This window comes from Strongylocentrotus purpuratus, unplaced genomic scaffold (assembly GCF_000002235.5).
Source record: "Strongylocentrotus purpuratus isolate Spur 01 unplaced genomic scaffold, Spur_5.0 spur5_scaffold_6, whole genome shotgun sequence".
NCBI lineage: Eukaryota > Metazoa > Echinodermata > Echinoidea > Camarodonta > Strongylocentrotidae > Strongylocentrotus > Strongylocentrotus purpuratus.
Window position 1 is genome coordinate 29164345 of NW_022145612.1, and position 14337 is coordinate 29178681.

The 14337-nt window shown below is 35.9% G+C and overlaps 1 protein-coding gene across 1 annotated transcript; it reads right to left on the reverse strand.

The window, feature by feature from the left end:
* Positions 1 to 303: 303 nt before the first annotated feature.
* On the reverse strand, positions 304 to 12398 carry LOC587107. Its single transcript, XM_795336.5, has 3 exons — positions 11971 to 12398; positions 9773 to 10005; positions 304 to 588 (listed from the first exon to the last, which is right to left on the reverse strand). Exons 1-3 carry the CDS (start codon positions 12098 to 12100, stop codon positions 538 to 540), a joined length of 414 nt encoding a protein of 137 aa, XP_800429.1. The 5' UTR covers positions 12101 to 12398; the 3' UTR covers positions 304 to 537.
* Positions 12399 to 14337: the final 1939 nt, after the last annotated feature.

Below are 14337 nucleotides of genomic sequence, written 5' to 3' on the forward strand. Positions count from 1 at the left end.
GAACTTATACTTTAAAAATTATATCAAAAATTCAAAAACTTAACCTTAGGTTAAGTTTTTGATGTTGACGCCGCCGTCGCCGCCGCCGCCGTCGCCGTCACCGTCGCCGTCACCGGAAAAGCGGTGCCTATGTCTCGCTTTTTGCTACGCAGGCGAGACAAAAAACTCCTCTGGGGAGTGAAAATGAAGTCTAAATAGAGTGAACATTAACTTTTTTTTCTTAGAGAGTACTCTAAAATCAATCGATATTCACTCCTAAACAACTGATCACTGACGTCACTCCCAAGAAGTGAAAATTAACTCTTTTTTTTTTTAGAGAGAGAGTAAGCTTTATACGGATCGGCTTATACAGACCGACGTGCGGGCAGATAAATGATTGATAAATAGGTATCAGAGAGATTGAAAGATTTTCGCAGTCTTGTTCCCGGGATGGCTAAGATGCTTGCTCTCAAAGGTTTTTTTAATTTTTTCTTTCTCTCCAATTCCTAGTGTTGTTCATCCAGAGAATATCACTAGTGCAACTGTAGTTTCCCATCGTCATCGCCTTTGGTAGATATCTCTGTCAACAGCAAATGATTCCCGCATTTCCTGTAGAAACGAAAAATAAATAAAATATATAATGAGTACGTGAGTTCTAGATGGAGATGATAATCCAAAGCAAACAGGAAAAACATCAGGCAAATATGATATTTTATTGAGCTTTTTCGTACCATCCACTTACCCTGAAATCACATACAGAGATGAACAAAATAAAAAGGCGAGAGCAGTAAACAAAAATTAAAAACGAATATTTTTCACAGATCATTTAAAATATATTTAAGGGTTACTTTTATGCATTTACATGAATGGAAGCTGCAAGTTGAATCCTTTCTGTGCTCCTTCACAGCGATTACTATTTTTGTCTAAAGATGGCGCTGTTTATTAGTTCATTAATTTGCTGTGAGAGTTTCCGCTGACACGAAACAAGCCAAATTTTTGCCTTGGCGACTGACCAACAAGCGCCGGTCGATTATTAAATAGACAGCGGCATATATTTTCATTGTTATCACTCTAGTATGCCTGATAATAATACTACTCTGCTATGGATTGTTGCTATTATCTTCATCATCATCATCATCATCATCATCATCATCATCAGAGTGTATCTGAAAAGCCCTTAGAGACATCGTATTAAGTGCTATATAAGCGGAATATTATTATTATTATTATTATTATTATTATTATTATTATTATTATTATTATCATTATTACTATTATTATTACTATTATCATAATCATTATTATCATTATTATTAGTAGTAGTAGTAATATCATCATCATTATTTCCATCATAATTACCGTTAATATTATTATTATTATAAGTACAATTTTTATTATCATTATTAACCCATTCAATCCTGAATTCTCCCAGTCCATACATTTTATCACTGGATTCGGGTAGCTCCAGTATGTAATGAGTTAATTATGTTATAACGAATGATGCCCGAAGCCTGCGTTTCTTGTAGGCTGTGAAGCGCTTTACTACGTAAATGGTATTAAGGAAAACTTCATTGAGTGAATAAGTAAATTACTAGTATTATACATATTCATGTATGTTAAAGGTAATTCAAAGGTTTGGGAAATTTTGAAAATTGGATGGATAGTAATTCTTTAACATTTTTATACATTTGGATGCCCCTGTTGATGTCATGATTATAAGCACTAGAAAATTTAGCCCCAGAAACACTTCTGCTTTCGAGAAATTGAAAAATAAAAATTTACCAGTGCTCCCGGAAAATTTCAAATATTTCAAATAGCGCCTAAGGCCATTCCATGATAGCTGCGACCATGACAATCTCAGAATATGCAGTTTTTATATTTAATTTCCAAACGGGAATAGCGAATCGGTCGATTATATTCAAGAAACATTGTTTTAAAGCTAAAGTAATGTAAGTCTTGAGAGAGAGCAATACAACATAAAGAGTTTATTTACAATTTCATCACTCTACTCGATTTCAACCGCGACAACAATTATCGAATATTGTAAAATCGCATATGCTTCCAATATGTTCATTTGAACCTGATTCATGACCCCATACTAAAACATTGTATTACCTTTAATTTTAATTTGGGCAGGGCCTGCGCCTGGCGCAGATGACTAAATTGTAAAAGGGTTGATTTTTCGATTAAAAACCTAAGACCGCCTGCACAGGTATTTTATCATTTTGGTTTGAAATCATACTGTTGTTACTGTTGTTTGGTTATAATTTTCATGATATGATATTTTAATATAACGTCACCTTGTTGTAATGCTATCACTGACCCTTACTTAAAGGGATTGGGTAACTTTGCCTCATATTCTAACAAAAATCCTGGATTTTGCTCATGCTGCAATCATAATTGAAGGGAACCTTAATTACAAGCATAATGCTTCCAAGGTTTCCTCCTCATTACTGCAGATTATTGTTAGCATCATTTGTATTGAATAACTTGCCGTTAATTCTTTTTTTTTTTTTTTTTACTATTTTATCTATAGAATATTATGTACATGTTTTGTTACCTTGTATAGCCTATGCCTTACTTTGTAAATTCTTTTCATATGCAGTTAATGTGGAATTAAAAGCTAAATAAAAATAAAAATAAATAATTACAAACCTTTATGTCGTACATGTATCCCATAACTTTTTACAAGCCATTAACCTGTCTGACTATCAAGATATCTATGATTGGAATTAGAAATGTCAGAATTCGTTTTCCCAACGATTTCTATAACACTACAGTCTATTGGGGAAAATGAGTATGAAAAACTGGTTACCGCTCAAAAAATTTAATTTTTTTGAGTTACTTCATGATCATTTTTTTCAGGGCTTCACTATTACACCGTATCACAGACACTGATAATAGCTAAGGCCATGCATCTCAGATTTAACATTGTGAAACGACACCCCAAAGAATACTTATAGGTCTATTTAAAGATGAATGTTGTTCCTCCCTTTTAATCTACTTTACGATAGCGTGGAAGAGATATTAATGTAGATATTCTTGTCTTGTTTTCAAAACAATCACGTATAAATACATCTGAAATGACTCTGTACACGAATAATATAAGTCGAGCAATTTTTTCTATTAATAGTAATATTTCCTAGTTAATCATTTTTTGTAGGAAAAGTTATTTTTACCATGTTAATTAGTACAACTATATAGCTGTTCTACAAATACTAATATGTTATTAAAGATCATTGCAAATCTTTTGCACGGCTTCTCATTGAGAAAAAAAGGTCAAGTGGCTTAAACACATTTACAGTGTGAAGGAAGTTCAGCCACGTCTTCAGGCGAGTCGTGCCGCTTGTGGGAGAGTTGATCCACATGGTAAAGAGATATATAGGAACATCATGAATTAAATTACGAATAGCCAAGATATATATGATAACTAACAAAATGGATTTGTATTTCTCCTATTCATTTAAATGGAAGCTGATTATATCTGAAATTAAATCACCAATACTAGAATTTCATAGACATTTTGTATAACATTCCAGTGTTGGGAAAGAAATATGTACACTCTTCATCAATACACCTCTTTCTTATAATAATAACTGTATTACATTTAACCGACGGCGGCGAATCGCCCGCGGCCCTTCCTATTTTTTGTTTGCAGCCTAAAAATGGAGAAGTGAAAAAAACAACAACGAGCGGCGGAAATTAAATAGAAGAAGAGAAAGCCAGATTAAAACAGATTACATTGCCGAAGAGTTGACTCGAAATGATTGTGCCTATAAGACTTCGGACGAAACAGTACCTAACCTAAGGCGGGCTCTTGGGCCTTATCTGTAAATATAGAGGGGGTTCCCTAGACAAGTGTTTTTAAACCTATTTATTTAGTCACGGCACTCTTTTAAGAAAATCCCAAAATTTGTACAGAAGATTAAGTGTGCATCACCCTGACACCCATCAGATGCCATGAACACATTGGCACATTTCTTTCAAGTAAGGAGGAAACTTTGAACTCGAGGTCGATCACTAGCCGTTTTGGCGATTAAAAAAAAGGTAAGGCTGTTAATAGCAGAGTGCCCCGCTGGGCACTTACACTCTGCCAGTACCATGTAGAAATCATCAAAGGTAAGGAGGCCTACATGAGTAGGAGCGACTTCTTCCTAGAAGGTAATCAGGTAATTAGATTCATTTTTAGGAAAAGATTCTGGCCCAGTGTTTTAGTTGTTTCTTTATAGATCAAGAACTCTACTTTAGAGAAATAAGATTGTATAGGTTTTTCTATTAGAAAAAAAGATAGCACTTTATGTATGTTGGGAAATAGTAAGTGATTGCTGAATAGAGTCAGGATTGGAGTACTTGGGGGTGTTTCACAAAGACTAAGATCGACTTTAAGTTGGACATAACTATGGCAGGCCATTCATGCCAAAGGTTGCTCTGACTATTGGTCTCTCAATTATGATCTTTAGATAAAATCTTTTCCTTCAATAATGAACTATGAAAAAAATGTAAATTCTGTAGATTTGTGACCACGATTTACACGCCCCTTCAGAGACCAATGCCAGTAAATGGTAAGAGCAAACAGTGGCATGAGTGGCCTGCTATAGTTAAGTCTGTGTGACCCCCCCCCCTGGTAAATCAGTGGCTGTCTCGTGTAACCTACCGATATAGAGCTTGGTTGAAGTTTGACGCTAGTAGAAGACTAAGGTCCGTTACTGTAAAAGTAAGCTTTATTTACTTGGTTCCATAACTTGTGAGAGTGAGTGTCGTTCAAAAATGGAAATCGAAAAAATTGTTTGTGTGGGTGAAACACTCGGCCTTATAGGTAACAAATTGCAGGATTTTATTTAGGAGCATCAAGACATTGCTAGAGACGAAAGTAATTTAGCGGTGCTACAGTTGGAACTGACTAAGGCCGAAGTCGCAAATACAGATAGGACCGAGGAAACTTCACTTCCAGTATTTAATGAAGGTAAAGACAAATTAGATGCTTCATTATATCTTTTTGAGAGGTATGCTACTGCACAACGGTGGCCTCAAACGGTTTGGGCTATTAAATTAAGTGTATTCCTTACGGGTAAGGCATACGACACATTTTCAAGGTTGTCAGATCAGGATGCTTGGGATTACAAGATACTGAAGTCTGCAATTCTCAATCGATATTCTTTGACTTGTGAAGAGTATAGGGAGAAATTACGTATTGCTCGCCAAGACGAGGGGGCGCGATAGCTCAGTCGGTAGAGCAGTGGTCTCGTGATCCGGTGACCCTGGTTCGAAACCAAGTCGATGCGCTAGTGCCCTTTGGTAAGGCATTACTTAGCCTCATTACCAGGTCCCTCGGAGAGGACCTAAAGCCGTCGGTCGTCTGGTTGCTTACTTACAAGCATTTACGATTTCTTAGCAGTCAGGTAAAGTAAACCACCACCACAGTGAGGATACGGCCTCACACTTCGTACATTAGGTTACAGGGTTATCTCGAGAAGAGGTTATAAATTTCTAATTTGGACGACACCTTTGAAATTTGGTGCAGATAGTACTGATGGTACAATAGTTCCTACAACTTTAATAGCGGTGTCCATTAAAGAACAGAAGATAAAAACCTTGCCCTTTGCAAAACTGATTGAAACTGCTGATCGTTATGTTGACGGTAGATCAAGGTGGATTATGAGTACGTCTCATCAGATCAAGGGCTCTTAAGATTAGCCACTGTATACCTTTGATCTTTTTTTCTGCTTTTTTTTTATATTACATATTTTTTTAAATTATGAATCTATACACTTGAGGTGCAAACCACTTGCGTTATTATTTTTGCTCTTCATAAATGACATTGTTGAGTCTTTAAGGAAATTAGATATGTACTGTTTGCTGATGACACAAACATCTTCTATTCTGGTAAAAATTTGAAAGACTTAATTTTCGAAGCCAATGTTGAACTTCAAAAGGTTGCTAGCTGGTTTTCAGCAAATAAACTAAAAATTAATCAGACCAAAACAAAGTTCATGATATGATACATATGAAAGTACTCCTATCTGTCCTACAGTGATTTAAAGATTCTATGTCCCTTTTGCAGCCAACATCAAATTCTGTAGAACTTTTTCGGAATTTTCGTTAGAATCTACGTATGTTTCATTCAAATTAATGAACAATGTGCTTCTTTCGCTATTTGGTCATTCGATTTGGCGCAACACGATTTTCTGACAACGCGACGGTGTACTTCTAGCATTCTAATTCATTTGTAGCATTCAAATTAGCACTTTGTGCACTTAAATTGATGGTCAATATACATTTCTCGTTTATTACTCACTTTTTATAGCTCATTCTTTCTCTTTCAAGATTGTTTTTTCATGTGTATTTCATCATATTACATTTTCTTGCATTTATACACTTATACTTATTAGATTTATTTGATATTCATCAGCATTTAAGTTTGATTGTTAAGAAGAAAAAAAAAACGACTTGCATCTACGGACCTGATGGTCTCAGTATATTTGTAAATGTTCATGTAAGGAAGTTGTTTGCCTTATGTTTCATCATAAATTTATCATAATTTCATCATAATTTCATTATGGAACAAGGGTACAATATTGTGACTGGGGTAGGGACTAGAGTCAACAATTTGAACATGATTTATTATTTAGCCATGTCTTTAGCCATCGATCTGCTGGCGGGCAAGTAAACTATGAAACTCTTTAAGAAAAACAGAGGGGTGTGCTGGGTATAAGAGACGATGTGAATTACTTTTGTAAAATTCCGAGTCTGTAGTAAAAAAAAAGGGGCGATTGAGGGTAACCCCACCTTTCCCGGGTATATGAACATGTCCGTGCAGAAATGCCATATCCCTTGATTTCGCCCCTTCTTTACTTTATGTCTAACTACACCCATCGGCATTGTCCTGAAAATAAATAAATGGAATAACAGCTTAGACCCCAATGGCAAATCAAACATTTTAAGTGCATTATTTAAAAACTGTAAAAGTTTGTTGCAATTCTTCCCCCTATAACATTCCTAACTTGAATAAAAATATAGGATTTCCCGGCCAAATTCGCGAGTTTGTCATTCGAATTAATAAACCAGTTATCTATCTATCTATCTAACTTACCTTTTCGATATATATATATAACTCGAGTGATTTCATGAAATGAAAGTAGATACATATCATACATCTACACACGAGATTGAAGCATAAAGATAATGATGCTTTAAAGTTTGAAGCATCATTGAAACCATTACTCCATGATGGAGATTTCCGAAGAGATGAATATGATTTTCAAGTGGTGACGATAATCACGCAAGCTTTACATTCATTTCAAAATGAATTTTCTTTCAAGAGTCCGTCAATAACAAGGTCATATCACTTCAACCTTGAGAGTTAATTATTTGTTTTGATGTTATTACTATACTACCAAGCACTATCTTACTCACGATAGATATTGCAAGTCATTGTATCATTTGAAAATTTCAACCAGACCAAACTGTTTGTCAAATGAAAGTCTATTGTTCTGATTGACGACCATGTCCTCCGCACTGAATTTGCCTTCTTCTCCCGTCTACTTTTTATTCTTCTTAACTCCGCCATTTCCGGCCTCCTTGGCCCTTGATCTTGCTTAGACAACAAGTATATCAAAGCCGTCAAGTACAACTTTGATATGATACATATGAAAGTACTCCTATCTGTCCTACAGTGATTTAAAGATTCTATGTCCCTTTTGCAGCCAACATCAAATTCTGTAGAACTTTGCAGGAATTATGAATATGTCATGTAAGACTATGTTCTATCTGTGAAATTTAAACATTAGCAGTGTCCTAATATTCAAATTATGCAAGGAAACCCGTTTACGTACTAAACTTCACTGTCGGACACTATTGAGTGACTGACTGGCATTTTTTCTTCTTTGGTAATAACATACATAAAATGAGCTTTAAAGGGTACATGAACATTTTTATACATTAATAACCCACTTCTTGTAATGCCTATGGCCCAAATTAAATTGATTGAATCTTCGCGCAGCATAAAACGTACGACCATTCCGTACAATGGTCTGAAAATCAGACTATTACTAATTGGCTCTAAAGCTCTTAAGTCGATTCGACAACTAATTGTCGTTATTTTCCCACTTTTTACATTTTCAAGCCCCCCCCCCTTTTTTTAAGGGAAGTTCTAAATTAGTATAGGATTTTCCAGCCAAATTCGCGAGTTTGTCATTCAAATTAATTCGTCTTGCGTTCAAATTCGACGGTTTTAGTGCAGTCAGGTTTATCTCTGGTTTATATTCCTTTTTCTAGTTTTCAAATCTATGGAATTTTCGTTAGAATCTACGTATGTTTTATTCAAATTAATGAACAATGTGCTTCTTTCGCTATTTGGTCATTCGATTTGGCGCAACACGATTTTCTGACAACGCGACGGTGTACTTTTAGCATTCTAATTCATTTGTAGCATTCAAAATAGCACTTTGTGCACTTAAATTGATGGTCAATATACATTTCTCGTTTATTACTCACTTTTTATAGCTCATTCTTTCTCTTTCAAGATTGTTTTTTCATGTGTATTTCATCATATTTCATTTTCTTGCATTTATACACTTATACTTATTAGATTTATTTGATATTCATCAGCATTTAAGTTTGATTGTTAAGAAAAAACAAAAACGACTTGCATCTACGGACCTGATGGTCTCAGTATATTTGTAAATGTTCATGTAAGGAAGTTGTTTGTCTTATGTTTCATCATAAAGTTATCATAATTTCATCATAATTTCATTATGGAACAAGGGTACAATATTGTGACTGGGGTAGGGACTAGAGTCAACAATTTGAACATGATTTATTATTTAGCCATGTCTTTAGCCATCGATCTGCTGGCGGGCAAGTAAACTATGAAACTCTTTAAGAAAAACAGAGGGGTGTGCTGGGTATAAGAGACGATGTGAATTACTTTTGTAAAATTCCGAGTCTGTAGTAAAAGAAGGGGCGATTGAGGGTAACCCCACCTTTCCCGGGTATATGAACATGTCCGTGCAGAAATGCCATATCCCTGGATTTCGCCCCTTCTTTACTTTATGTCTAACTACATCCATCTGCATTGTCCTGAAAATAAATAAATGGAATAACAGCTTAGACCCCAATGGCAAATCAAACATTTTAAGTGCATTATTTAAAAACTGTAAAAGTTTGTTGCAATTCTTCCCCCTAACATTCCTAACTTGAATAAAAATATAGGATTTCCCGGCCAAATTCGCGAGTTTGTCATTCAAATTCATTTACTTTGCATTTAAGTTAGCTAGTTGAGCAGTTTCTAAATTGAATGACAGATCTATGAAACCCTTCGACCAATATCCTAAATTAAATACAAAAACTGGAAAATTCGTCCCTATTTTCACGAAGTGACGGTAGTGAATGAAAATCGCATACACTTTGCGTTACGATGTTCCTCACTACCGTCACTTCGTGAAAACAGGGACGAATTGAATGATAATTGGCATGACAAAGCCGATCTGCGCTAACTTAAAGGCAAAGTAAATGAATTCGAATGACAAACACGTGAATTTGGCCGGGAAATCCTATATTATCTTTCAAATGCCGTTGGAATTTAAACTTTTCATTTTTTGGGCCTGCAAATGGGACACAGCACCTTTAAAAGAAATACAGGCAATTTCAAAGCAAAGTTATTGAAATCTTAAATTTGCCCCTTTTGGAAATAAAATGAACATAAATTCATCTCTTTCTTGACGTAAAAACCTATTGAAATTGATTTTGTTAAGCCCCTGAAATGTTTATTAGGTTTAAACGATATTCAACGTACCTCTTCACTGCGTAGTTTCATATGGACTGGCCATTTGCGAGGATCGCCTTTAGGGGGAATCCCCCACCCTATTGCACCGGGCTTCTTAGCCATTTGTTCACCAAGCTTGACTCCTGCAGGGGCACGGCAGAGGTAGAGGAGTTCTGATGTTTGTTCTCTGGAGTGGGTCCCAATACCAACACCGCGGTGTTCTGGCTCGACAAGGACTCTCTGTTGACTCTTGCCTTCTGGACCTGAATAAAAGAGAGAAGTCAGTAAATGAAATTCAGACAATCGTTATACAGATGGACAAAGGCGTACGGGGTGTATACAGTTATAAAGCAGGCTGAAGCACCCTCTTTCATCTCCTCCTAATATTCGGGAACGATGTGGTCATTATGTGCTCCTCAGTGACCAGGCAGAGGGTGTGTACTATCATGTGCAGAATAACCATGGATGCCAATGACAGAGTAATAATAATAACAATATAAAGCGATTAGAAAGCTACTATTAAAGTGCTGTACAAATGGGACTATACTACTATTTTTATATGTTTTCAAATATAATTGTTTTAAAGACAAAAGTAAACTTTCGCTTAGCATAAAGTGTCAAAAAATAGGTAAGCAGGAAAGTTAATATTCAAGAGAGGTCTTCTTGTTAGCCGCCAGCAACCAGTCCCCACCTCGTACACAATCATGATGTACTGCGTTCTTAAAATTGGAAAATGTAGGCCTTGCATCGTGACTTTAGATAATGTTCTCGTACATTGAATATAATGAGGAAGATTTAGAAGATGCTGTAAAAAAATGTAAAAAGTTGTAAATGTGCTTATTTTCCCATGGGCATGAATAATCATAAGTAATCCGTTTAAGCAGTTAACACAGATATCATAAATTCAGTACATACTCGCTCCCGGCAAATTCACATAAACTGCACAAATCGGGTAATGGTAATGATGCTCTTAAGATTTCTGGGAAAACAGAGTCTTATTGATGATGTAAACATTATATGCCAATTTGCCTCAAGCATGGAACGAAGACGCGTTTCGCCTTGTCATGTTCAGAAATAATAAGTTCAATGCCTAGGCAAGGGGTAATTTTATTCATTACATTCTGTTTAATGATGCTGTTAGATCATGTCATTTATACGATACACGTGTTTAGAAGTTTTGTTTAATGAGCTTCTACGGCAATTTTCGGCGACAGCATGAACGAATTAAAATTTCCCAACGGATGTTCTAAAAAGTCCAACATTGATTGATTAGCGTTACACAGAGCGTCCAAAGAAGTTGACAGTCGGAAAAGGCTTCCCTAAACATTGTTTTCCTCAAGAAATGTACATGCCTGTTTATAGTTATGGATTTATGGGTCTCTTCCATCAAATTACACGAACACAAATCTGATTATAATCATCGTCTTCTTCTTCTTCTTCTTCTTCTTCTTCTTCTTCTTCTTCTTCTTCTTCTTCTTCTTCTTCTGCTTATTCTCCTTCATACTTCAGCAAGTTAGTACTTATCACTTTATGCATAGTGCACTACAACACGAGTGGAAGAGCGGCAAGACTTTGTCAATTACATTTCGAGTCCAAACTGATAGTACGCGTATTCTTTTAATAATTATAATAATAATAATTTGTAGAGGCGCCAAATCCACTTGACAATCAAATGCTCAAGGCGCAGCTTGTGCAAAAGATGAAATACTTGATGTATATATACAAAAGTGCAATAGGAAAGGTACGAACATGGAAGGTAATGGTAGTCAATATTATAGGTTAAATTAAACAGATATTTCTCAAGATTATTTTTTAACACTTTACCACAACTGCTATTTTTAATCCATTGAGGGAGAGTATTCAATAATGAAGGCCCAGCATGAGCGAAGGTTCGCTCCCCACTTTGTGTTAACCCAACCCTAGGAATAACAAGTAAGCAAGAGTTTTGAGAACGTAGCTGTCTAGAGGGAATGTAATGCTTGATCAAGCCGATGTTTTTAGTGTTCATATATTTGGTTATGAGGAATGTAGAATATATGTGAGTGTAAAGTGGGGTTGGTGTAGAAAACTCCACGAAGCTGAACACCATTCCTCTTTGGAGAATGATAATCTAACGTATACATAATATGAAAGAGGGTGAATTGATGAGGAACTATATAAGGGAAAGTAGTATACCAACAAAAGGCAACATCCTAAACACGTACCACAATAACATCAGCAAGACTTACCGGTGTAAAGAAGGACACCCTTTCCCATCCTGTGCACGTTGTTTGAAGTCATCCATGTTTCTTTTGAGCTCGTGCTGCTTGCAGAGGTACCGGGTCTTGGTCGACTTGTCGTTTGCTGTTTTCCCTCCATCTTAATTGGCAAGAGTTTTCAAAACCAAACAAAATGTCAAGTGGAATCGTACACCCTACACTGGTATCAACGGTTGGGGATACGCTACACGAAAGCTGGTCCGGCCCTTACGATATACAATTTTGTGAGTAGACTTATCTTGTAGTTGACAACAGGACAAACAAATGGTTTAATACGTATACCCAGGCACAAGCCTATGTAATCGGTGGATTGCACCGTTCGAAGCAAACTTGGAACTTAAGTTAAAACTCCACACACCGCAACAATCAGGACACCATAAAATCAACAATTACCCATGTGTGTTTGACAATAAAACGCGTCGGTACTACCGCCCCCTTGTCAACGTCGTCAAGGTAACTATCGATCGTGTTGTCTGCTAGTTGTCACAAGTCATGTAACCCTACACCCCTACTATGGTTCACTAGCTCTATCACAAAGGGTCACACGGGGCCCGATCCTACCCTCTCTACACAGGGAACGGGGCGTATTTTACACTAAGGCATATACTTTGTGTCCATATATTTTGTCTCTCATATTCAGTCTTTATTATTTTCTATATTCATTTTTTTATGTTTCAATTATCCTGTTCCGTTAAATAAAAATGTAAAAATGAAAGGGGAAAAAGAAAGAAGAACGGGATTTCTGTTTCAGGTAATCAACTGCTAGGCTGTTGTACAGTGCGTATCCACACAAAGTGTACCAAACTTTGGTAGCTTCTAATCAAAAAGTTGTAACATAATATGTCACCTTAAATCATAATTTATCGTAAAGAAGGACTAATACCCTGTCTTCGTAATTGTGCTGCCAAGGATGACTGAACAGCAGGCTTTTCAAAAAGTATTGTCAAAATCCTCTTCTACCAAGTTTGAGCTGAAGCAATGAATGAGGGTCAAAAGCCATTATATATGTGTTATCTCATTCCAAAAACGAATGCTCAATTATTGACATTGACTATTAGGCAGTTTGAAAAAGGTGTTAATATCAAATCAAACTGAAGAAAATGTTTATTTATTAGAAGCAAAATTTAGGACATTCTCTTCGTTATGATAATTATGATCTTGACTTGTCCATTGTTTAACCCTAATAAGGCCGGGCTATTTGAGGTCTCAATACGGCCGGGGGGGCATTATGGCCCCCCTCAAGATCTCGGCCGTGAAACGGCCGATCGCCGCGAAAATTTGCACGCATGTCAAGTGAAGTGTATAGAATACTATGGTAAATTATTTTTTTGAAAAATTCACTAATTTGCATATTTATGGTAATTTATGCAAAAAAGGTCTTAAAATTCACATTTTACCCATAAATCATATATTCTTCATATTTATACTTTACTTTTCACTACATATATTCTTTAGACCATTTTTGAAGCTGTGTTCCCGTTCACAAGCTGTGCTTCACTGGGGCCCAAACCTATCATTCTTGTGTTCCTTGCTGTTATATCTTGTACCATTGTTTATGATTGATTTGGTTTAAATAAACTTGAACTTGAACAATATTACCACAAAAAATTGGAAGAGCGGTGTTATTCCTTATGTTATCTATTGATTTGATAATTTCTTATGTATTTTTTTATTTTTTATTTATGTATTTTATTGTTTTTGTTGTTTTATTTTAACTATAACTCAACTATTTAAAACCCAATATAAACACCAAAACTATAAACATGACTAAATAACCGATGTTTTATCTCTTTTTCGGAAAAATGAGATTTCCATATGTTTTGTACACAAATCACGAAAATGAGCGATTTTCTGGCTGACATGCAAAGACAAAAGGTCACGTGACTTTGTAACGGTAGGGCCGATTTTCATTCTCATTGAGTGATACAATATGCTGTCAATTGCTTTGATATTTACCGTCCTCTATGTGTTCATTCTTGTATTTAGGTTAAGTCACCTTTGATTTTTCTTTCTCTATTCGGGATAAACACCTTATGCTCCTTAATAGCGCAGTGGACAAGTGAGCAGAGAGAACTTAGATATAATGAGACAAGAAGTTAGTAGGCTGTTTAAGATAGTTAAAGGTTATCCTGTGGATTGAAACAAGGTTCTGTGAAAGCCTAGATACATTGTATAATTTCAAACGATGAAGCACTGAAGCACGAGGTACAATGTAACATTTGAAAGGATTTAAGACCAAAGAAGCACATGTATATGGCCTGACCCACATATTGGCTCCAATCTTGGAACAAGGCGACTTTGACAACACTTTTAAAGACCCTGGTTCTAATTCACCAG